At 53.9% G+C, this 24,410-nt stretch overlaps 1 protein-coding gene across 1 annotated transcript in view; it reads left to right on the top strand.

Annotated features, from left to right (window-relative positions):
* The first annotated feature begins 126 nt into the window (after positions 1 to 126).
* Positions 127 to 24,410, top strand: part of SMAD6 (SMAD family member 6) — a 75,473-nt gene continuing 51,189 nt past the window's right edge. Inside the window, exons 1-3 of the mRNA XM_060097126.1 lie at positions 127 to 1,986; positions 9,637 to 9,693; positions 13,569 to 13,646. Of these exons, the coding sequence (XP_059953109.1) occupies positions 1,170 to 1,986; positions 9,637 to 9,693; positions 13,569 to 13,646 (952 nt within the window). The 5' untranslated portion in view covers positions 127 to 1,169. The remainder of the gene's footprint in view (positions 1,987 to 9,636; positions 9,694 to 13,568; positions 13,647 to 24,410) is intronic.

Raw genomic sequence — 24,410 nt, 5'->3', positions numbered from 1 at the left:
GGCGGGGGCCGGGGCTCGGCCCGCCCCGGGAGCCGGCCCCTCGGAGCCTCGGGCCCTGCAATGGGACGTGTTCTCCTTTAAGAGTTAAGAAACTTGAAACCTTGTTTGCGCAACAATCAGCGCCGCGGAGCCGCCAAAGTGTCTAGACTGGCATATGATGGGAGGCAGCCAATGACTCCGCGGCGCTCCTCCGGGGGCCCTCAGTGTGCGTTTGAGGAGAACAAAAAAGAGAGAGCCGAGCGGGGGAGCGAGCGAGGGAGACGAGCTGAGAGAAAGAGCCGCCGGGCGCTGCCTCGCCAGACCTCGCCGGGACCACGGGGCCACCGGGAGGCACTTTTTGTGGAGGGGGGAGGGGGGCGACCTCTGCAGCCGCAGCGTCCGGGGCGTCCGAGCGCAGCGTGGGGCGGGCTACGACCTCTGCCTCGGTGGATTGCATTTTTAATTAAGGATTCCCAGCAGCTCTTTGGGATTTTTACAGTTTCCACTCATGTGTTGACACCCGCGTTCAGGAGAAATTCGCTCCAAGTGCATCTAGCGCCTGGGACCTGAGACGGAGTTGGCTTTTCGTGCATGCAATTCCAGGGATTTTGGTTTTGTTTGGGGTTTCTTTTTCTTTCTTTCCTCTTTTTCTTTTTCTTTTTATCTTTCTGCAGGGAGTAAGAAGGAAGCCGAGGGTATCAACAAGCCTGCCTTTCGGATCCTGCAGGAAAAGCCCATGTAGTGAAGTGCTTGGGTTTTAAAGGCAGGGCTTCCCAGACACATTTGGGGGGTTCGGCGCGAGCGCTTTGTGCTCATGGACCAGCCCCATAACTTTTGAAGGCTCTCCGGCCCATGCGGGGTCTTGCTGGCGGCGCGCAGTCTGCAGTCCCTCTAAAGAGCCGGGGCTGGAGTTGCTGAGCTGCCCGGGCGCCGGGGTCCATGTAGTCGCGGGCCGAGCGCGGACTGCGGCTCGGCGTGCGCGCGTTCCCCGCCGTCCCGCCCTGGCGAGCTCCCTCATGTTGCAGCCCTGCGGCGCCCCTTCGACGACAGGCTGTGCGCGGTCTGCACGGCGCCCGGCGGCAGAGCTTCATGTGGGGCTGCGGCCCGCGCAGCCGGCGCCTCGCTGAGGAAACGGACCCCCGGTAACCGGAGACCGCCTCCCCCCCACCCCCGGCGCCAAAGGATATCGTATGTTCAGGTCCAAACGCTCGGGGCTGGTGCGGCGACTTTGGCGAAGTCGTGTGGTCCCCGACCGGGAGGAAGGCAGCGGCGGCGGCGGCGGCGGCGGCGACGAGGATGGGAGCGTGGGCAGCCGAGCTGAGCCGGCCCCGCGGGCACGAGAAGGCGGAGGCTGCGGCCGCCCCGAAGTCCGCCCGGTAGCCCTGAGGCGGCCCCGGGACGCGGTGGGACAGCGAGGCGCCCAGGGCGCTGGGAGGCGCCGGCGCTCAGGGGGCCCCCCGAGGCCCATGTCGGAGCCGGGGGCCGGCTCTGGGGGCTCCCCGCTGGACGTGGCGGAGCCGGGAGGCCGGGGCTGGCTGCCCGAAAGTGACTGCGAGACGGTGACCTGCTGTCTCTTCTCGGAGCGGGACGCCGCCGGCGCGCCCCGGGACGCCGGCGACCCCCTGGCCGGGGCGGCCCTGGAGCCGACGGGCGGCGGGCGGAGTCGCGAAGCCCGCTCGCGGCTGCTGCTGCTCGAGCAGGAGCTCAAGACGGTCACGTACTCGCTGCTGAAGCGGCTCAAGGAGCGCTCGCTGGACACGCTGCTGGAGGCGGTGGAGTCCCGCGGCGGCGTGCCGGGCGGCTGCGTGCTGGTGCCGCGCGCCGACCTCCGCCTGGGCGGCCAGCCCGCGCCGCCGCAGCTGCTGCTCGGCCGCCTCTTCCGCTGGCCCGACCTGCAGCACGCCGTGGAGCTCAAGCCCCTGTGCGGCTGCCACAGCTTCGCCGCCGCCGCCGACGGCCCCACCGTGTGCTGCAACCCCTACCACTTCAGCCGGCTCTGCGGGCCAGGTGAGCGCGCCGCGCCCGGCGGGCCCTCGGGGTTCACCTCCCGCCCCCTTCCGCGGCCTCCTGTCTCTCCTTGACACCTCTGGCGGGCGGGTGGAGCTGCGGGTGCTCCCCCGGGTGCCCCTGGAGCGTGGGAGCTCCCAGTGGAGGCGCCTCACGCTGGCAGGAGAGCCGGGGAGTGGGGATGTGGGCGCACACGGCAACTTCATCTTAAGGCTCTGGCAAACTGAGAAGGGTGCGCGTTGGAGTTTTCTCTGTGCAGCTTCAGGGACCTGAGGCAGGCTCCAGCTTTCCAGACGGTGGAAGAGGAGGGCAGGTCTAGGAAAGGCCAAAGACTTGAGTGCCACCCCCCCACCCCAAGCCCATTTACCCCCAGTCCGTGCCCCGGCCTGTAGCATTTGTGTGCATATGCCTATACCTACGGTATATTATGCTTTGTCTTATCCAGGTAGATATATGTCGTGAAATTGGGTGTAGGCAATTCATGACTAGAGTCCAAAGTGTTTGTAGATTGTCCCACTTGTTCCTGTCTATACTTTGGAGCAAAGCTTTTGCGGGGTAACCCTTCTCAGAGTGGAGATCACCCTCTTGCCCTTTTGCCTCTTGATTGTTGCCAGCATCCCTTGGGTGTCAAATGCCAGGACCTTCTGTCATCATCATTCTCAATCCTGTGCCCAGCTTTTCTAGAGAGCCGAGGGTCCTGGAGGTGTCTAGGTAGGGAAGGAAGCTGGATATTTTAGTACTTTTGAGAACTGCCCCCCTTCTTTGTCCTCTTGGGATTTTTCTGCACACACCATCTACCCAGTCCTGCTTACCTGAGCAGGCCCTGGGTGCTGTAGCAGAGGTGAGGACAGAAGGAGACTCCAGGCAGGCCAGAAGCTTGCATCCTCACACACACACACACCCCACCGCCCCCTTCCCTTGCACTGCAGGGATCACACATTTTTAGCCTGCAGCATCTTCTGGGTGTATGCATCTTAGGTGGTACTGGGGCTTCTGCAGGGCTGGGACTCTCAGAGGGTTATAGACTGTTGGGTCTGGGCAGGCTCTGAGTTCCTCCGGCCTGGCTCCTCTGGAGAGAGGCAGCACCCAGCCTGGGGGCATTTAAGAAGGTCAGATCACACAGGTTTCCTGACTCCCAGCGTGGAAGGGGAGGGTGGGGCTAGAAGCATGGATTTGTCCCAGGTGTCTTGTTGGTGTCTGGGGTGGTGGCTGGAGGGGAAGGACGGTGCCTCAGTGGTGGTTCCTGAAGAGAGAGCACTGATGGGGGCTGGGGTGGGGAGAGGCAGCATTGATCTGGCTGCCCTGCGCCCCACATGGTCAACTCCAGGCCTGATTCTCAGGGGCTTTGGGCAGTCGCTGGCCTGTGGCCCTCTGCGGGCTTTCTGTGCTCCTTGTTCCTTTTCTGACAGCTTTCCCTGGAAGTGGCTTTCTCCCCTCTTCCACCCTGGCTCCTCCCTGCCTCTGAGGAGGAGGGCCCTGTTTGTGGTTGCCGTCCCTGGTCCCGTTTTCAGGGGGAGAGAATTGGTGGGGGCCCCTCTGCTCTTCTAGAAGGCCCCGCTGGGCATTTTCTCTCTCACCACATCAGTCTGCTAGCGAATATTTGTTGAGCACTTACTCTGTGCCAGGCAGCATGCTGGGTGCTGTAGTGGGGAGAGTGGAAATATGAGTAGGATCCATGCCCTTAAGAAACAGAATCTTCGGGTTGCGGCGGGGGGAGAGTTGGGACAGAGATGGGGGAAGCAGGGCCAGGCCAGAGGGTCTGAACTCTCAGAGCACTGTGGGGTGTGCATGTAACAGGAGCACCTCTAGGAGCCTCAGAGCTCTAACCTGGAGCGGGGCCTTGAAGGATGGATGGGTAAGGGGAGGTGGGTGTCGGGGAGGAGGAGAGGGCCCGCTGGGAGTCAGGGTACCAGTCAGGCTCAGGTGTGAGGGTGGGAAGGGGTGGGGTGAAGAAAACTGGAGACAGGCAGGACCCACCCTGCCCGTACTCCTTGGGTAAGTCAGCTTGGGTCTTGGTTTGAGTTTGGTGGCCTTGAGCAGTTTTAAGTTGATGGGCAAACTGCAGTGGAATGGTTCTGACCCATAGACCTGGTCCTAGGCTCTGCCCTGCCGGTATCGACAAGTTGACCTTTGAGGAGTAACCTCTCGGTCTCTCTGTGGGTCAGTGGGGGCGGCTCTAGAAACGTTCTCCACCTCAAATTCCAGACTAAGCATTGGCACTTGACTCCTCTTCTCCTCCCAGAAGGAGGCGCTGTTGCAGGGACTGAGCCTGTTCTCCTGCTACTTCGTTAGCCCAAGCCCCGCCCCCCACAGCCCGTTCAAGCCACGCCGGGGGCCATAGGGAGGACTGGTGGTCTGGGAAGTTTCCGGTAGGCACCAGGCTGATCCTCTTGCTCCATCCCCTGCCTGATGGCTTGGGCCGCCAGGACTGAGGACTGGGGGAGCCCTTTGCTGTCCACCCCACCGCCGCCTCCTGGCCGCCAGCCTGGCTCCTGGAGCTGGGCGGGTGCATAGCTGGAGCTCAGCCGTGCGCGTCCTGATAAGGAGACTGACTGCTCCTTCCCGGGCTCTGGGGGAGAGGGCTGGGGCACTGGGGCAGGTACACCCATAGAGAGTACGCTGGAACACCCAGTGGGCCAACTGAGGGACACCCACCGGCCCCCCCAGTGCCCCCCTGACCCCCACAGGGATCCCTAGTGAGATGGCCCCTTTCTGGGCAGTGCGGCCCCCTGCTGTTCAGAGCAAACCCTGCTCCATCTTTCAACTTGCTTTGGGGCATTGGGGCCAATTCCCCTCTTTGGGCCTCTTTTCTCATCTGTAAAGCGAGGGAGTGGTGAACAGAATCTCTGAGGGTCTGCTGGGAGGATTCCAGGTGACACAGGCCTGCCTTCTCCCCCATGCTTGTCTCAGAAAGTGGGGTCCTGTGTGCCCAGCTCTGCCCTGGGCTTCCCGCTCCCGTGGGAGTCAGGCCCTAGCTTTCCCTCCCTCTGGTGTATCTTTCTGTCCCTGGAAAAGCCAGTTCGCTGAGCTTGGTGCCTATGTGGACGGAAATGTGGAGAAATACTTTAATCACAGTTCTAACTTGTGTTTATAGAGCTCCTTTCTCCCGAAAGTATCCATTAACTCTGGAATAAATCTCCTGCTCTTTGCTTCACCACTTTTTTTTTTCTGTAATTATATTCAGTAAATTACTATTATCCAAATTGCGCCAGGGAAAGAGAGAGAGCGAGAGAGAACTTCTAAACGACTGGAGGAGGCCGCCTAGGAAAACACAGGGTTCCCAGGCCAGGACTATAGGAATTAGAATGGGCTAGAAAGTTTTCCTTTTATTTGGCCTGGCATTATCCCTTTGAAATGAGATCAATTTCAAGTTGGGCTTCCAAGCCCCCGCCCCGCCCCTCTGGCGGCCCCTCTGGCGGCCCCTCAGCCCTGCCCGCCCTGCTCCTCCGAGCTCCTCCTTGGAGGTGAGGAAGGGGTGATAATGTGCAGTTTGCCTCTTGCTGGCGCCAGCCTGCCGCGCTGTTTATCTGGCTGCCGGGGGAATCTGGGCAATTAGGCTCTGCCGGCCTTAAAGCACCAGGAGCTTCTCTTCTGCGTCTCCCACCCTGGGGCTTGGGGTTGAGCCTTCAGGTCCTGGGGCTGGAGGGGACAGGCACCCAGGAGGGCACCCCTTGGGAGGGTGAAAGCTGGGAGGCACAGGGAGGCGCATGGACCTTTCCTAAGCAAGATGCTAGGCTGTACAGATAGGGGTGGAAGGTAATGTCTTCAACTGAAAGGTTACCAGGCAGTGGGAGAGGCTGTGAACTCTTCTGGCTTTAGAATTAGGGTCTAGATCCCGAAAGGCTAAGTACCCCCTGGGGGCTAACCAGAGCCTCGTCTCTGCTGAGCTAAGCTGAGCTGCATTGGGCTGAGAGCGCTAGCCTTCTGGTACACTCGGCCCCTGGCTGACTGCTCTCACTTATGAAGGAAGTTGGAGGAGATTCCTGAAGTTGATGCCTGAGGCTGGCTGTCTGGGGGGGCTGGAGTTTCTGATCTCTCTTTCCCTCCCTCCCTCCCGCCCGCCTATGATCATTTCTTTCTGAGGGGCCTGCAGGCTCTAAGAGTTCTCCCCTTAAAGTTTAGAGCACGTAAGTTATTATTTAGAAATCAACACAACTTTTCTAAGTACTAAGATAGCTTCTAAGACGGGAGTGTGGTGACAGAGGGCCTGGAGGCAGCCTACGCTTTCTCTTCTGACCTTTTGTCCTACCTGAGTTCATGTCCTGGGGCTCCATCCTCCCAGATCTGTGGAGGGAGGGTGGATGTGTTGGAGTGAGGCTGAGGTGCCAGTTAAGGGTTCCTCAGTATTGTTCATAGCAGCGTTATTCCTGAGAGCCAAAAGGTGGAAACGGTCTGAATGTCCATTAGCTGACAGATGGATAAACAAAATGTGTGATATAGCCACTCAGTGGAATATCATTCAGCCATAAACAAGAATGAAGTACGATAGAAGAGACAGCATGGAAGAGCCTGGAAACCAGTATGCTAAGTGAAAGAAGCCAGACACAAAAGGCCTTCTGTTGTAGGAATCCATTTGTGTGAAACGTCCAGAATAGGCAAACCCATGAGGATAGACAGTAGATTTGTGGTTGCCTGAGGTTTGGGAGTTGGGGGAATAGGGACTGACTGTGAATGGGGCAGGGTTCCTTTTGGGGTGATGAAAATGTTCTGAAATTAGTTGGTGGTATTGGTCTCACAACTCTGAATGTACTAAGAACCACTGCATTGTATATTTTAAAAGAGTAGATCTTAGGGTATGTAAATGATAACTCTGTTGTTTTTTTTTAAAAGTAACTTGATGTTGGTCCTGAACTGGCCTCCCCCTTTGTTCAGCTGAAGTAGAATAACATCTCCTGCCTCCCTGTGTGGTCTTGGGTGGGCCCTTTACCTGCCTCAACCCCACTTGCCCCATCAGTTAAAATAAGAAATTGAGTTGGGGGGGACCTCTGACATTCTAAATCTCCGTGTCTTGGGGTGCAGTCTCTTTTTTACTTGCCTAGGATGGAAGTTGGTGATGTGCCTCCAATCTCTGTGCAGATCGTTTTGCTGGAACGAAGCGGGGTGTGGGTGCTGGTAAAGTCCCTCCTGAAGGCTTTGCAGTTCCTCACTGGCTGGTGTGTCTGATGTCCCAAGTCTGTAGATATGCTTTCTGTCTCACTCATGCATTAGAGCCCCCAGCCCAGGTGTGGGCATGGGTGGTGGGTGTCACTCAAGGCCCAGGCGGCTCCTGTGAGGGGGATCTTCATGAGCTCCCCCCGCCAACCCTTTACAGGCCCCAGGTAAGCAGCCCCAGGCAGAGATGCTGGGGTTGATTACAGTGGCTTGACTCCAGCTTCCGCAGCCCATTGCTGCCAGGTTTCACTTTGGGGGACAGATCTGGGGGCAGATGTCCAGAGCTCCCTACTATGTATGGCCTGGGCCTCAGCCAATTAGATGTTTGCAAGAGGAACCCAGACACAGGAGTTGCAGACCTTCTGATAAGTTAGTGGGGTAGTGGAAAGGACATGAGGCTGGGGGTCAGGATACCTAGCCTCCGGTTCTGCCTCTACACCAGCTCCCTGTCTGGCCCTCAAGGAGTCACTTCTACTCTTCAGGCCTCAGTCTTCTCCTCTGTACAGTGGGAACACTGGCTTCAATTCTCTTTCCCTGTGGAGCGCTAGCCCTACCTGTATTTCGCCTCTTGTCCTGAGAGTCTGGTCTCTAGCCCCTCCAAGACTGGTGGATAAGGGGGCTCCTACTGAAGGCAAATAAACCCCCTCCTTGAGTCTTATTTGAGGTCTCCTTTGGGTCACCCTTTTGGTCCCATAGGTCCTCTTTCTCCACACTTTTGTCCACTGATGCCCCCAACTTTACCATTATCCTTGTCACTATTGTCTTTGTCCACATCTGTTTACTGAACACTTTCTGTGCATATGATGTACCAGACCCAGCTGGGATGAAGGGGTAGAAGATAGGGTTCCTCTTGACTGCCTGTCTCATTGGGGTGTAGAGCAGAGTCAGGCCTGGGCTCAAATCCCAGCTCCACCATGATTGGCTGGGGAACAGTGGGCAAGTCAGTCTTCTCATCTGTGAAATGGGAACGATAATGGTCATCTTACTTATTTTTAAGAAAGGAGGAAATGAAAATAGGTACCCAATGAGCATGATTAACCACTCTGTACCTAAGGTCCAAAAGAATAAAATACAGTGAATGAAATGGAAAGGTCCCAGCACAGAGAGAGACAGAGGGTACACATTCAGCAAATGTTTGCTTCGCTCCCAGTGGCTAATCCATGATTCATTTTCCTTCTCCCTAACTCCAGTCCACAAAAGATTCCCTGTTTTTAGACTCCAGCGCCTTCACTTTGTTGAACTCATTTCTAGCTGGAAAAGCCGGGGTGGGGAAGAGGTGAAGCTGCCTGCTCCTGCGACTAATTGTGCCTTATTATAATTGTGAAAAACACTTATTACCCCTTGTGTCATTCCTGATACCTGCCTAATAATAGTTATTACCACTTTACTACCACTGAGAGTTTGTTTTAGTTTGCGATTTGATGGTCTTTAGTTTCTTTTAAGGAAAATGAAGGGTCATTTCATTCGTGCAAATTGTTACTTAGTTAAGCAAATTGTTACTTCCCAGAAAGCAAGAGGCCTAAGGAATTCTTCTGAAGACAAAGTATATGTTTTTAAGGACAAGTATTTTAGGCAAATGAAAGGAAACCCAAAGAAAAATACCATAGACAATAAAGAATCGCAGAGGGTCTGAGCTGGAAGGCCACGGAGATTGTGTGTTCCACTCCTTCTCTTTACAGAGGGGGAGACTGAAGCCAAGAGCTGGCAGTGACTGGTTTAAGGTCTCCCATCCAGGGAGCTGGATTTGGCTTCCTGGGTTCCAACCAATCATGTCCTCCTCCTTGCCCTGAAGGTCATTTGCTCTAATGTAGTTTGTTTGAAAGGGATCTCCTATGTCTATGTGGGCCTCTGCAGTCAGTCAATTCTGACTAGAGTTGCCAAACTTAGCAAAGAAGATTACAGAATGCCCTGTTAAATTTGAATTTCAGATAAATAACACATAATATTTTAGTATAAGTATGTCCCAGATATTGCAAGGGACATACTTATGCTAAAAGTTTATGCCATGTATATCCAAAATTGAGCTTTAACCGAGCATCCTGTATTTTAACAGGCCACCTTAGCTTTGACTTTCCCTGTACCCCTGTTTCTCTCATTATAATAATAATAGTTACTGTTTGTGGAGGTATTTTCTGCAGTACCAAGAGCTGTCCTGAGCACTTTACATACATTATTTCCTTTTGCCCTCCTGGCAAACCTGGGAGGTCTCTGATTATTGTCCCCATTTTAGAGCCGAGGAAACAGGCTCAGAGAGGTGAGGTAACTTGCCTGAGGTCACACAGCCAGAGGTGACAGAGCAGGGATTGAGCCCAGGTCTGTACCCCAAGTTTGTGGCTTTCCCTGTTGGGCAGTGCTGTTCCAGGGGACTGGGGCAGCAGAGGTGCTGGGTTCCTGGGAGCTGGGTTTATTATTTGAGGAAACCAATAATCAAAAGCATGTAGGACCCCCATGTGTGAACTCTCCCATCCCAGCAGTGACACGTTGTCTCCTGTCTTCCAGAATCACCGCCACCCCCCTACTCTCGGCTGTCTCCTCGCGACGAGTACAAGCCACTGGGTAAGTGTGTCCTCCTTCTGACCTTTGAGGAGGTGCCTCCTTTCCAGGCTCCCACAGGGCCCTGCCTCAGTGCTGAAGGGCCAGAGAAGGAGGGGAGGGAGGGATCACCAGCCTGGTTGCCTTTGAAATGTGGTGGGTGAAGTTTTACAAACACACCCCCAGTTGGGCCAGAGCCGACCCAGCCTTTGCAGTGCCTTTGCAGCGGGCTATTTACGTCTTGAAATTCCTCGCTCATCATTAACCTCTCTGTGACCTTTAACCATGGGCCTGTGGGAGACGAATGGGTTTCAGCTTCAACATCTTGTTGATGCTGGTGGGTTGATGTTTCTGTCTCTTTTCCTCTCCTTCCCTCCCAGCCTTACGTGGTTCTCCTTTGGTGTGTATTAATTAGCACTATGACACATAGGCTGAGCATGATCACTGTTGAGACGAGCTGTATGTTCCCCCCCGCCCCCGCCCCCGGTCTTTTAAGCCAAGAAGTTCACCTGGGCAGAAACAACAGCTGGAATGTTTAGAAAGCAAGTGTCTTGGTACACCAAGCCCCTGGCATGGAGGGTACCCCTCAGTGGTAGTGTCTTTGTTGGCAGGGCCCATTCAGAGGTAGAACGTGTTTTCTGTAAAGCCTTGGGGCTAGATGAGCAGCCCGTACGCTGGGGTAGATCCATGTGGTTTTAAAAGTAGAAATGGCTCATTTCCTCCAGTGGAGAATCCCAGTGGTGGGGTGAGTATGGCCTGAATAGTACCGGGAGAATGACTTTGTGACCGTGGGACTCGAGCTTTAAAAGTCAGACGGCGTGGCACTGATGCTAACACATTCCACCAGTGACCACAAAAAGTGGGTTTTGTTTTGTTTTTGGTAAAGGCCTCTTCCCGGTAGCGTGTGTCAGCATCATCTGGGAGGTCACTTCTAAGTGTCATAAACTCTGAGGCATCCAGTCCAGTCTTCCTTCCAGGTCCCCCTGTGGAGACAGGAGTGCCCACCGGGTCCCTTCAGGAGTTTGTCCTTCTCAGTCTAGGAGGACAGAGGCTGTCCCATGACGGTGTATGAGTCAGTGGCTTAACGGCGGCAACTTCCTCGTTTTTTCTGAAGTACGGTCATACCGTGGATGGAGGAGCTTCATTTAGTTCTCTGGGGGACTGGAGCAGTCATCTGGTGGGACCCTGTCACTTGGTAGACAAGGAATCAGGCCGAAGGTCAGGGAGAACCGCCCAGCTGAGGAGCAGTGGGGCTGAGGCGGAAACCCAGAGCAGCCCCTGTTCAGCTCCGCGGTTCCCCATCCTTCCCTTCCAGGCCCATCTCAGCTTTTTTTTTTTTTTTTTTTTTTTTTTTTTTTTTTTGTGGTACGCGGGCCTCTCACTGTTTTGGCCTCTCCCGTTGCGGAGCACAGGCTCCGGACACGCAGGCTCAGCAGCCATGGCTCACGGGCCCAGCTGCTCCGCGGCACGTGGGATCTTCCCGGACCCGGGCACGGACCCGTGTCCCCTGCATCGGCAGGTGAACTCTCAACCACTGCGCCACCAGGGAAGCCCAGCATTTTTTAAGTTAACATAATTGCACTAGTCGCTTAGAAGATCCCTCATTCTAGTAGAGGAAAAGGAAAACCCTCAAACATTCTTAGTAAATGTAGCACTTGAGCTTGAATGTCAAGGATCATTGCCCCAAGGAATCGTGGGTCAGCCGGTGATAAAGCCACAAAAATCAGGACTCCATCCAGTGGGGCAAAGTGACCATTTGGAAATCAGCAGGTGTCCCGGTTATTTTACAAATGGGACAACTGCGTCGGAGAAAGAGGAAGTGACACTTGCTGGTGGTCATACAACTCAAGGGTCCGAAAATGACAGCCCACCATTTGTTTTTGTGTGGCTCTTGAGCTAAGAATGGTTTTTACTTTTTAAAATGGTTAAGAAAAAAAAAAAAAAAAACACCGAAAGCAGAAGCATGTCTGTTGTGACATGTGAAAACTATATGAAATGCAAATTTCAGAGTCCATAACAAAGTTCTTCTGGAACCCAGCTGTACTGTCTGTGGCCACTTCCTCAGGACAGCAGCAGAGGTGGATAGTTGCAATGGAGATTGTAGGGCTTACAAAGCTGAAAATATTCACTACGGGGCCCTTTGCAGGCAAAGCTGGTGACCCCTGATTTTGCTGAGTAAGAGTGGAGGTGGGACTCGAACCTGGGGCTCCAGCTTCCAGATGGGGTTCCACCTTGGGGCTCGAGCAGTGACCAAGGTTGGGAGTGTTCTTTTTCTACAGCAGCCTCGTAGGGCCTCACTAGAAGCACTAGATGTGAACGTTTGGAGAGTGCACGGCAGGGACTTATAGGTGCGAAGGATGGAAAACACCCATCACCCCCACTCCTGGAACGTTCATAAAGCTGTCTGTGTTGGCTCTACAGCGGTTCACTAAGAAACAGGGTTCAGCCTGGGGTGTTGCTACTTCGAACAATAGTGGCAGCAAGACTTGGGGCCTGAACACTTTGGGAAGATTAGGTCTGAAAAGCAAAGAGGTTCCCACTTAAGGCATTGAGGTTATTATCTTCTTTTAAAGAGATTTTCCATCTGTCCCTATTTTCCTCCAAACATATTTGACCAGCAGATAATTTTTTCAGGCCCCGATAAATAGTCCGAGTTATTTTTTGTATTATTTTCTTTTCCTTGCATTGTTAGTTTTTCATAAACAAAAAGTCAGTTCACTTCTAAGCCACTGTGATCACATGAAACCAAAAAAACAAAATAAAACCCAGAACACCCAGTCAGCATCTGGCAAGTGGGAAACGAGAAAGAAAAAAAAAAAAAAAAAAAGAAAGAAAAAGGCCAAATTGTTTAACGTTTCATCTTCCCGCTCCCCAAGCCACGTGGTAGAAAGAAAAAATTCCTACAGGATCGAATGGAATTCTAGCTAGCTAGGGCCTAGGCTAACGGTTTTTGTGCCAGGATTCCCCAGCTTGGAGTGACTCTCCTAAGCCAGGTGGGACCAGCCGAGCCACATCTGGGTTGTGCTGGGTGAGAAGATGAAAGATACTACAAGCCTCCCAGAAAGAACATGCCTTCCAACTCCTGGACAGACGTGTCCCTTAACGGGGACAACACCCCGTTGCTGGTAGCAGTGGCAGAGGCCCAGGAAGAACTTTGCAAGTCGGCCTGCCCCCCAAGGCATCCGCTTGTCCCGCTAATAGCTCAGCGTTCAAGAGAAAACGTGCAAAAGAATTTCCCTTCCCCATCTAAGTGCACTGCAGACAGGGGAAAACAAATAGCGCACGCCATGTGAGGTACTTAAAACTATTTAAACAACAATGAACGCCTTAAAAAAAAAAAAAGAAAAGAAAAAAATAGTCTAGACATTGAAAGTTGCTCTAGGAGTGGGTTTGGATGTGAGGGTGGGGGAGGGGAGAGAGAAAAAAGTTAATCTGGGAGCAAATGCTTGAGCCCTTAATTAGAGGGGTGTAAGCGGGACAGAGTGAGGATGGCTGGTAACTTGTTAAAACAGAGTTTCCCCAGCTCCAGAGGGAGGAAGGAAGGAAGGAAGGAAGCAAGAAGGAACAACTTCAAGAATTTTAATGGTTGTAATTAAGTACAGCAGCTATGAATTGTTTAGGGGCTTAATTTAACCTTACCCAAGAAGGCTCCAAGTTACTACTTGCTCGGTCCCCTGAACTTGGGTTATTTCTGTGGCCAGAGCAATTGAAACTTTTTCAGGTGCCAGGGCTGCAGCAGTCAGCATTTTCCAGAAGAGTTCCAGGGTTGGCTGGCCTGGTCTCATGCGATCGTGGGACGGGGAGTGGCGGAAGAAAGTTGTGAGGGTCATGCTGCCTTGAGAAAGAAGAGAGGAACACCCCATAGCCAACTTAAGTTCTCTTTCTCTTTCCTCCTGTAGATCTATCTGATTCCACATTGTCTTACACTGAAACGGAGGCCACCAACTCCCTCATCACGGCTCCGGGTGAATTCTCAGGTTGGCATTTCTTTCTTCCCTGCATGTTGCCATTGTGTTGAACTTTATAGGAGGGGGACCAGTGGCAGGGGCCTGACAGAGGTCTTGTTGATGTCCCCCCTCCTTTTCTTATCCCTGGGCCTCCCACCCCTCGAGGAGAAGACTGCCAGGGTCTTCATCACAGGTGTTCTTGGGGTTAAGAACAATCTGTATGAATGAGGCCTAAGGATGAGAACTTTTCAGGTGCCTGGCAATCCATGTTCTGACCAGTTTTCTCTTGTGGACATGATAAAAACCCAGCCCAGTTCTCCATCCTGATTTTGCAAGGGATCCTCTCCCCAGGCTGCTGAGAGACAGCAAAATGGACGTGTTTGTTTACATTTGTCTTCTTGGGTTTCTCCTACTGTCCCTGCTCTGGGGAAGGACCGATGCGCAGGGTCAGAAGAGGAGGAAATGGAATGGGTAGAATGGTCATGGGGGAAAATCTAGCAAGCGAGGAGTTTTCCAGAGGCTGCTGCTTTCCGTGTCTCTCCCTGAGCACTGGGTGCTGGGCTGGAAAGCAGAGAGAACCCTGATTTGGAGCCTTCCCTACTTCCCACGTTTAAGACTTGGCCATAGGGACCCTCACATTCTGGGGAATACCTAAATCAAGCTTTCCTTGAGAAATGACATGTTGGTGGTGACCCGGGGGCTTCGAGAGCCAGGAGGGGCTCAAGTGCCGAGGTCTGTGGGGCCTTTTTTGAGCATGGCGGGCGGGTAGGGTGTGCTGTGAGGACAGCTGGGGCTTGTGGCCTGGCTCTGTGCTGCGTTGGGTGACAGCCCCTCGGGCGGGAGATGCTTCCCCAGCAGGCATGGCTGGATCTCTTTGAGAAGGCCTCTGTTTGCCTGCATCTGAGCTGTCCTCCCTGGACCCCACACCCTGTCATAATGGCAACAACAGTCATTGTAGCTATCTATTGAGTGTTTACTTTGGGCCACATCCTATACTCGGGCCCTTTTAGAATCATCATCTCAGAACAGCAGTAAAATGACTTGCCCAGGATCACGTAGGAGCAGAGCCATTTGCCACCATGTCACTGTGCTTCTGACCACTGTTCTGTCCCCCACTTCTCTGCAAGGGCTGGATGTACCTCCAGTGAACTTACTTCACATGAAGCTCTGTCATTCCTGCTGTACTCTCCCCACGACTCTACGGGTGTCCCAGTGTTGGCTGCTCAGGGCTGCCTGTCCAGTCCCCGTGTCCAGAGCCCTTCCCCATCCGTTCCATGTTCCATCACAGCCGTGGGAGATCACAAGAGTATGTCTGTTTCGAAGATAGAGAAACTAGAAACCAGAGCAGGAGGTGACTTGCCCAGGGGTACAGTAGAGCTTATGGCGCAGCTGGTACTGGGGTCTAGGTCTTTTGGGTCCCACTTGCCTTCTGGTCTCTGGTGGCCCCTCTCATTGGCCCACTTTGTTTTCATCCCTGCCTTTTGGCCCTACTTGTTAAAATGTCTTTCCCTGAAAGACCTAACCAGATGAACACAAGAAGTGGACGTTTTAATCCATTCTTCTTCCTCTGTGCCTGTGTGGTTGGAAGCCACATATAATTTTGAAGCAAGAGGCTTAAAAGTATTTCTGAATGCATGATTCCATGTCCCTGCCAACCGCCAGAGCGTATTTAATTTAGATGGATTGCGCTGGCGTTGGTTGTATGGACAGATGGGTAGTTTTTCATCATCCCTTCCCCTCATTGTTAATGGCGGAAACTGCTGTGTGTGGAGGTGCCTTACAGGTTCATGGTATGTTCTCAGATGTGATCTCTTTTGATCTCTGTCATCCCAGAGCTGGCCTGGTGTGTGACACAGGCTGGAAAGAGCAGACCCCAGAGCACCTGCAGGAGGCCCCTCCCTACATCCGGTTCCCAGGAGAGAGCACCCTCTGGAGGCTGGAAGGTCTCCGGAGACCCTGAGGCCATTAGGTTGGGCTGCCTTTGGGGCCCAGTGGGCCTGTGTTTGGGATTCCCACCCAGCTATCTGGGTGATACTGACTGGTGAGAAGGCCCTGATGTGATGCTCTTTACCGTGGATGAGGATTGCATGGCTCTCATGAGAAAATCTGGCATCCATTGCCTTGGGATTCTAAGGGACTGAAGGAACTGGGGAGGAAGTTTGGGATTTCCTTTTGGGGGTTGATTGGTCTGGGTTGCAGGTGGTCTTGGTAGGCATTCCCCATTGTAGTCATCCAGGCCCCTCCCAGGGATGGCGTGGGTCTCCTCCCACTCTGCGGACTCACAGTTCAGCTTTTCTAGCTTACTTGTGCCGTGGAGATCCCAGGACCGATGGCTTGGCCCTGCCCCTGCCTCCTGGATGCATGTAGAGCTGGGGCTGTGTGTGGCTGTCACCTTGGAGGACAGGCTCAGGGAGGAGGCCCTGCAGGGTGAGAAGAAGGCCCAGAGCTGTCTCAGTGGATGGTGAAGCAAGACGCATCCTGCAAAGATGGGAGGCAGGGCAGGAGGTGAGGTCAGAAAGGTGAGGAGCACAGGCAGGTAGAATGCATTGGGACAGACCAGGCGTTTGATGCTCAAGGACAGATCGTGAGGATGCTGATGCTGACATTTATTTATTTAACGTTGACATTCACTACTAAGCACTTGGCTGACTGCTGGTCATTCTTCATCTCGCTGACTCCTTATCACAACCCAGTGAGACACATTTGATTCCCCCTGTTTCAGCGGTGAGGAAACCGAGGCTCATGGCAAGGCCAGCTGCCCAAATTCCCAAACTGTAAGCGGCAGGCTTGGGGTGGGAGACTGAACGGTGTGACTGCGCAGCCTTCCACAGCGAGGATCCCCATCCTCCTCCCTGAGCCACACCTGGCAAGGTGGAGGGATCAAAAGGAGGCCAGGGACAGCCTCTCCTGATTGAAGTACTAGGGACAGGGCTGGGGCCTGGCAGGAGGCACAGGGCTCTGTGCTTCTCCGTGTCCCCACCGGGTGAACCTTGCCGACCACCCGGAGACCACCCGCAGCCCCCTCTGTCTCCCTGCATCCTGTGGGGGTGGGCAGCGCTGTCCCTGAGAGCCTGGCCTCTCTCAGCGTCTTGGGAGGGGGGTTGCTGGAGCAGGGTGTCTGCAGCTCTGGGACGGAGGCTGCCCTTATTTGTTTTGCACAATGACAATCCCAGCACCCGACCTGAGGCTGGCTATTTTTATCCAGCGCCAAGGTCTCTGTTTCACTTTCCCGTCCTGTTGCTGAGGCCACTGTAGGGGAAATGGGGGGATTTTGAGGCTTAGTCACAGCCAGGGCAGTTGAGGATGCATCGGTGGGCAGGGTGGGGAGCAGCAGGACAGGAGACTGTCTTGTTTCAGCCTTCTGCTGAATGCTTGACACCCTCTCATCTGACCTCTACGTCGGCTCCAAATGTCGATATGTGATCCCCACTAAACAGACATGAAAACTGAAGCTCAGGGGGGCAAGTGACTTCACCAAGGTCACCCAGTAGGGGGCCAGAACATGGAGCTTCCACTAAGTAAAGACCCTTACACCTGGAGTCTTCAGTGGGATTTGGAAAAATTGAAAGCCTAGAAGTCCCTTTTTGGGGTGCCTTCACTTCAGGTCCTCGACACTCTGGTTTCCTGGCCTAACTGCTGCCCCTTGACTGTCTAAGGGGCATCCTCTTCCTCTCTGCAACACCTCCACCCCCACCCCCCATTCCCTTTATTTCGATTTAGTTTGCGGAGGAAAGCAAGATTAGCTGGTTAAATTCATACTAAGGTGTGAGTGGCTGGTGGGCAACTCTTCTTGGCAAATTAAAGGCAGGATATGCGATAATTCAAAGAAATTGCAGGATCAAGGGCCACATGGGAACAACCTCTCTGAGGGCTGGGTTCTCTTGGCTCCAGGCTAGAGGAACAGAATAAGCGTGACACAAGGAGCTTTTTGCCCTGGATGAGGTAGGAGGAGCTAGGCCAGGCTCAGTGCTGGGTGCTGAGTGAGCTCTGGGAGTTGACCAGGGCCCGAGGTGATGGGCTGCATTTAGAAGCCAGGCCTGCCTGACTCCAGTGCTGTGGGGCTGGAGCGTGGAGCACTGGGCGGACTTCTGTAGGAACCAGTATCTCCCCTCTAGTATCCTATTCTAGTGCCTATTGGATAACCATTCAAATGCTTTATTAAGCACCCACTGTATGCAAGACGTGGTGCAAGCTGCCTGTCATGGGGACCAGACAGTCCCTTTGTCTGACTTTGGTTGTGTGTACCAGTATCTCAGTCCTTAGAGCATGCTGGTTTCTTTAGAGTGTGAGTGAGGGCGAGCCCCTCACTTTGAAGAGAAGGCCCAGGAAGAAAAGGAGCTACTCAGGACAGTGTGGAGAGTTGGGGGCTCAGCTGGATGTAGGTATCTTTCCTCCACCAGCCAAACTCTAAGCTCCTCAAGGGCACAGATCATTCTCCAGGATTCGTGCATTCTGTAGATTGGCAGAGTTTGGGAACAGAGGCTCAGAGAGGTTAGGAGAGCCGCTGAGGGCCGCCCAGCAAGCATAGGAGGTGGAGCCAGGCCATAACCTAGATGGGTCCATGCTGCCCATCCACCTGCCACTTTTCCTCTCAGTGGTCCCTGAGGAGGTTCCCCTTTGTGGAACTGTGTGCTGTCTGATGTGTGTCAGTGCTCACAGAAGCCAGGAGAGGAGTGAGTTAGCGCAGTATCATTTCCTGCTGCTTCCCGATTCTAGGGCCCAAGCTTGCTCGCCTCAGAGACCCTGGTCCAGAACGACCCTAGAGCTCCCTCATTCTCCGAGGTCCTCAATTCAGCTCCGTCAGTGTGTGCTGAGCCTCTCTAGCAAGGTGGGCTGAAGAGCATGGGCTGCGCACCATTGGGCCCTGGGTTCAAGTCCCGCCTCTGCCATTTCCTAGTTGTGGGGCTTTGGGGCAGCTGCTTAACCACTCCCACCCTTGGTTTTCTCACCTGTAAAATGAGGATGAAAATAACGTGTCACCTTATGGTGAGGGTGAAATGAGATGATGCCAAGTGAATCAGCCAAGGCTTGGCACACATGTGGTAGGTGTGGCCATTATGGTGTGCCAGGCACTGTGCTTGGGCTGGAAGCACAGAGATAAGAATTACATCATCTCTGCCCTCAAGGTACTCACAGACAGGTGAAGACACAAATAGTAATAATGAGAAGTAGAATAAGAGGCAGTAAAGAGAAAGAAGGGCTTAGTGACTGACTCTTGGTATGGTGGGGAGGTGACCCAGGAAGACTCCCTGGAGGAGGTGATATCCAAGTTGGGTATTATAGAATGAATAGGAATCCACCAAAGAGGCAAGGTTTGGGGGGTGGGAGATGCGGTCCAGGTAGAAGGAATATCAAGTGCAGAGGCCTGGAAGTGTGAAAACAGCCTGATATTGAGAAACCAAAGGAGAGGGTAGAGGGGTTGGGAAGCAAAGTACCTGACATTAGTGGGAGATGAGGCATGAGGAGGCCAAGGCCTGGGTAATATTTAAAAACAAAAACTTTCTGCTATAATATACAGAGTACACAAGTGTCCAGCTTGGTGAATTTTTACCAGCTGCTCGCACCTGGGTGACAGGCAGGTCCCGGATAACGTTGCTGTCAGATGACTGTGCTCAGTCCCAACATGTGACAGTGCTCAGAGCCTGTGGGTCTAGGGGTGCCACGTGTTGAGTGAGTGGTTTAGAAGAGAGAGTGGGAGGGCCGGGGGATTGAGTTTTAGCTGAAAAGAGGGTTCCATTTGGCTTTGGAGAGCAGGAAGGACGTTTTACCTGGAGTTTGGGGCAGATGGTGCCCTGACACTACTCGCCTTGAACCTAGGTAGGTCCCCATGGGTTAAGAGGTGGCCTTGGGTGTGGCCCACTCCTGCTCTGCCTACCCACTGGGTCAGGTTCCAGCTTGGAAATTTGTGGATGGGTTGCAGGACTAACGCTGGGCTCTTGGGACCAGCTTACCATTTCCAATTCCGAAATAGCCCCAGACTCCTTGCCTCCTCTTGGGGCGGGGGTGGGGAGAGAGCATACTCACCTCTGGTTCCTTGCATCATATCTCTGCCGTGTGTTTTTGTTTTTGTTGTAGCTTTGGTCAACAAAAGGAAAAAAAAAAAAACAACCTTCTTCCCTCCCTAAAACCTCCCAGGTATCTCACAGGGGGACCTGTTCTTCCTGGGCTGGTTGTTTGGAGCTGGAGGAGAGGTGGTGAGGGAGTCAAGGGCAGGAATGACAGAGGACCAGGCATTTGTGGAGGAGGCCTGGCCAACTTGTTTTGCCAAGAAGCACGTAGGGTGGTGAGCAGTGCACCTACGTGGGTTCCAGGCTTGGCCTTGCCCTTTACCCTATGGTATGACCTCAGGTAAGCGCCTCACTCCCTAGTCTCAGTTTGCTCAGCTGTACATTGGGGCCATTGGGCCACTGATCTCAGGGGCTCCTTGATGCTTATGTGTTCCAGGAGGAGGGTATGAGCTCCTAGGCCTTGAGGGGTTGTACAGAGAGCTGGGGCTTCTGGCCTGCAGCATCTTAGCTTCTCATCATTGTCTCGAAGCCAAACTACAGCCTGGGACAAGGCCATGCAGAGGGAGGCGGGTTGGTGTACTGCCCCCTACCCCGGCAGCCCTGGTCCCAGAGTATGAAAACTTGGGGACTAGAGTGAGGGTACACTTAACCCATGACAAATCCAAGGCCCAGAGAAGGCGACTGATTCACCAGAGATCACACAGCTTTTGCATCCTCCGGGGTCCCTGACAAAGGATCCCAGGGCTGGTGTGTTTTCTGACCGTAGGCTTTGGGGTGACAAGTCAGTGTACTGAGCATGTATTAAGAGCCTACTGCGTGCCAGTGCAGCTGCTACAAAGTGAAGAAAGCCAGGACCTTCCCCTTTAGGAGCTGATAGTCTAGGAGGGAGAGGTAGACAACAAGCAAAGAATGGTGAATGATTTTGCTGAGTGCTGTGGAGATGTGGGCAAGCCTTAGCACCAGCACAGAAACAAGAGCAGGGGACTCTGTTGGGGTGGGAATGAGGTGTTCAGGGAAAGCTTCAAGGAGAAAGTGATTCTGAGTTGGGTTTTGTAGGATGAGTAGGAGTTCACCAGGAGGCCAACAGGATATAGATGGCCTGTCAGATAGAAGGAATGAATAGCTTGTGCAGAAGCAGAGAGGTATGCAAATAGCACTGTGTGTTGTGAGTTTATCTGTGGCTAGAAGGTTAATACGTGAGAGATGGGGAATAGGGTAAGATGAATCCAGAGATGATGTCCTAAATCTGGAGGAATGGACTGGAACCGAGAGGTAGTGGGTACTGGGCCCAGAGGACCTCTGGGATATACTTGGTACTGAAGGGGCTCTGGACCTCGCCTAGCATCCAGCACAGGGCCTAGCCAATAGCCGGAGGTCAATGTGGGATAAATGAATGAATGAATGAATGGATTTTTGCCTGGGACAAAGAAATCTAGAAAAGAGAGAGAACACATAAAAATAAAGACAGATCATAACACATTTAATAATCAGATTTATGAATCCTCCCAACAACTCTATGACGTAGCCAATTTTATTAGCCAAATTAAAGGAGAAGTAACTGTGGCTCAGAGAGTTTAAGTAACTTCCTAAGGTCTCCCAGCTAGAAAGCAGTGAAACTGGGATCAGACCCAGGCAGTCTGGCCCCTGTTGGGTTCCCCAGGGTCTGGCGAGGTACCCTCTCTGCCCCCTGGAAGATAGAGTACCCCAGTGGCTCTTGCTCTTCTGGGGCTTTTGTGTTCCTGGGTACCCGAGATTCGGCATGAACAACCGTCACCGGGTCCTAGAGAGACTCTGCTCGTCGGATGGTTGCTGGATGAATACATGAGTAAATCAGTGAGATGGTGGGTGGATGGGCTTCTGAGTGGAGGCTGCTGGGCTGAGGGGGGAGCCCTGTGCCCATCCAGGGCTGTGTGCCTCTGAGCTGGAGGCAGATGGCCCCTACCCCTCACTCTGCCTCGGGTGGCCTACATCACCGGGGGAACCGGCAGGTTTTCTGAGGAGACCTGAAATTCCAGAAAATGCACTTGGTTGCATCCAGCCTAATCACAACCATCTGTCTGCCGGGCCCCGTGGCTCGCCCTCCTCCTGTCCCCACTGGCACGCTTTCCCCGGGTGTCTGTAACAATTGGGAACTGCGCTCGAAAGTTTCCTTGTCAGGGTAGAGCACCTGTTGCCAAGAGCTCCTTCTTTGATGCAGAAAATATATCCCGAAGGTACTTTGTCAGATGTTTTTATATTAAACATTCTCCCTCCGTGGCCCTTGGCTGCCAAGGGAAGCGGAGCTGCATCGCTTTTCCAGTTGTCCTTTGTGGAAAGAATTCCTGGTGTTCACGGGCCCTTCCCTTAGGCCCTCCCCTCCTCCCTCCACCCCCCCTCCCCCAGTCAGGGCCTGGCACCCCCAGCCTGAGAGGGTAAGGCCTGGGGGGCTGGCACCTCTGCAAAGCAGGGGCCGCCCTGGCCCGAGGGAGGGACGCTACCCTCACCCCGTGGTAGAAGTCTCTGGAAAAACAGAGGTCTCATGTCTGGAGCAGACATCAAAGGCACTGTCCCAGACTGCAAAGGTGAATCATCGCCGAGGCTTTAATTGATCTTTAAAAGGAGAGGGGGAAACTCAGAGATAGGAGCCTGGAAGCCGTTTTAATCTGAGTCGTCCAGGGTAGCACCAGCTCTGGACAGAGCAGGGAGGAGCTGGGCTGCCAAGCCTTCTGTGCCAGGTCGGGGGAGAAGGTGGAGAGGTGGGCTCCCGTCACACAGTCACACAGCCTGAAATCGGGAAGGAAAGGGGCAGAGCTGGGAGCTGCATGGCTCCTGAGCAGCCTGGGGAAGCAGCGAAGTTGGCGGGAGGAGGCTTTGCTGGGGCAGACGGGGTGTGTTGGGAGAGGGATGGGGGCAGAGTGCAGCTTCTCTGGCTCCAGCCTCTTGGGGTGAAATGGGGCACCCAGCAGGCTGTTCATGTCAGGGTGTGTGTGCCCAGTAAGTCCCAGACTGTGTCCCCCCCACCACATTCTACCCACATCCCCCAGCCCTCCTGTCCACCGCCTTACGTCCGGCACTGAGGGGACACGCTCCCCAGCCCCGTGTTAGGTCCCAGCCTTCCGCTCAGCAGCTGTGTGGTCTTCCGCAAACTGCACATCTGCTCTGGTCAGGTTCTGCCCTGCTGAGCCGAGGGATGTGCAGGGTCGCTCCCAGAGCTACCTGCAGGGTTACAGCAAAAGAGGCGATGGTGTTTCCAAGACAAGGCTGCTCTCAGAGGGCAGACGTTGGGAATGGGGTTTGTCGGGCTTGGCTGTGAGGGCAGGGCCTGGGTCATCCCCACCTAGCACCCAGCTCAGGGCCTGGCATGTGGTAGATGCTGGGATTGTTTTGTGATTCACAGAAGGCCCCCCACCCCCCAAAGAGTTTAAAACAAAATGGAACAGATTTCACAGAGTGGCTATGGCTTCTCCACATCCCTGGACCCTCGGCTCATGTTGTCTGTCTCGAGTCCAAGGAGACCCTATTTGGTCTGGGGGGAGCCTTGTTTCTGGGACCTCTGCTGCTGTTTGACCTGGGAGAGGAGCTGAGAAGGGCAGGAGAGGGTCCAGGTGCTTGGGGAGACAGACCCCGTCTCCTCCAACCTGGCTGTCCAGCTGTGTCTTAGCTCCCTGCCCTCTTCCTCACAGGGCAAAGCCAGACAGAGCCCTGGGGGCTTCCTCTGAGTTGAAAGTTAGTGACACAGCTGGCCCGGGGGCCCAGGAGACCCGGGTCCCAGTCCTGGCTCTGTCCCACATCTCTTGGTGGTCTCAACTTGCTTCCACTCGGCTTCTTTATCTGTAAAATGGGTCAGTTGGCCTCACTCATTGGTTCTCAACCCTCTTGGCACGTTAGAGTGCCCTGAAGAGTTTTTAAAAAGCTCAGGCCCCACTCTAGAAATGGTTGGGGAGAGACTGGGCATCAGGGTTTTAAAAATTCCCCAGGTGATTCTAATGTGCAACCATGGCTAAGAACGCAGATCCAAATGGACCTAGAAGGGATCTAGAGCATCTGGGCCATCTTCCCCTCAAGACAGGAGCCTTAACTTGATCACTTCTGGGATGGGCGTGCCTGACATCTTAAAGCAGCTGGATCCGTTTGTTGGCTGCCCGGCTCTAGGCCCATCAGCTACCACTCGTGTTCTGGGGGTTAGTGGTGGGAGAGCACCAGTGAGGTCACGTCTGACCCTCCCTCTGAAAGTCACCAGGTACCTACTCAGCCCAGCCTGGTGAAGTGGGAGTTGTGACCTCCAGTTTTCAGGGAAGAAAACTGAGTCTGGGAGGTGGTTAAAGTGATGCTCAGAGACACTCAGCTAAAGGCAAGCGTCTGACCAGTGCCTCCATGAGAAGATTGCCGTTTTCATCTTGTGCAGGAAAGTGGGCTCTCTGTGGTTGCTCACGAAAGCAGGGGACAGCCCCACCTGAGCCCTGAGTCCCTCTCCTTGCCCTGATGCCTCCCTTGGGTCTGAACAGCTTTGCAAAAAAATTAAAATAAGCCACTTAGCCCTGCCCAGGTCTGCTTCTAGACCTTGGAGTAGGATGTGGAGTGAGGAATATGAATGACAAGGGGATGCTCGTGAACTCAAGAGGGCAAGGGTGAAAAGCCCAGGCCTTGGAGCCAGACAGACCTGTGATTTAAATCACTTAGCCTCGGGCTTCCTGGTGGCTCAGTGATTAAGAATCCACCTGCCAATGCAGGGAACACAGGTTCGAGCCCTGGTCCGGGAAGATCCCACGTGCCGCGGAGCAACTAAGCCCGTGCGCCACAACTACTG

Source organism: Mesoplodon densirostris, chromosome 4 (genome assembly GCF_025265405.1).
Source record: "Mesoplodon densirostris isolate mMesDen1 chromosome 4, mMesDen1 primary haplotype, whole genome shotgun sequence".
Taxonomy (NCBI): Eukaryota; Metazoa; Chordata; class Mammalia; order Artiodactyla; family Ziphiidae; genus Mesoplodon; species Mesoplodon densirostris.
This window is presented reverse-complemented; position numbering and strand designations above follow the sequence as displayed.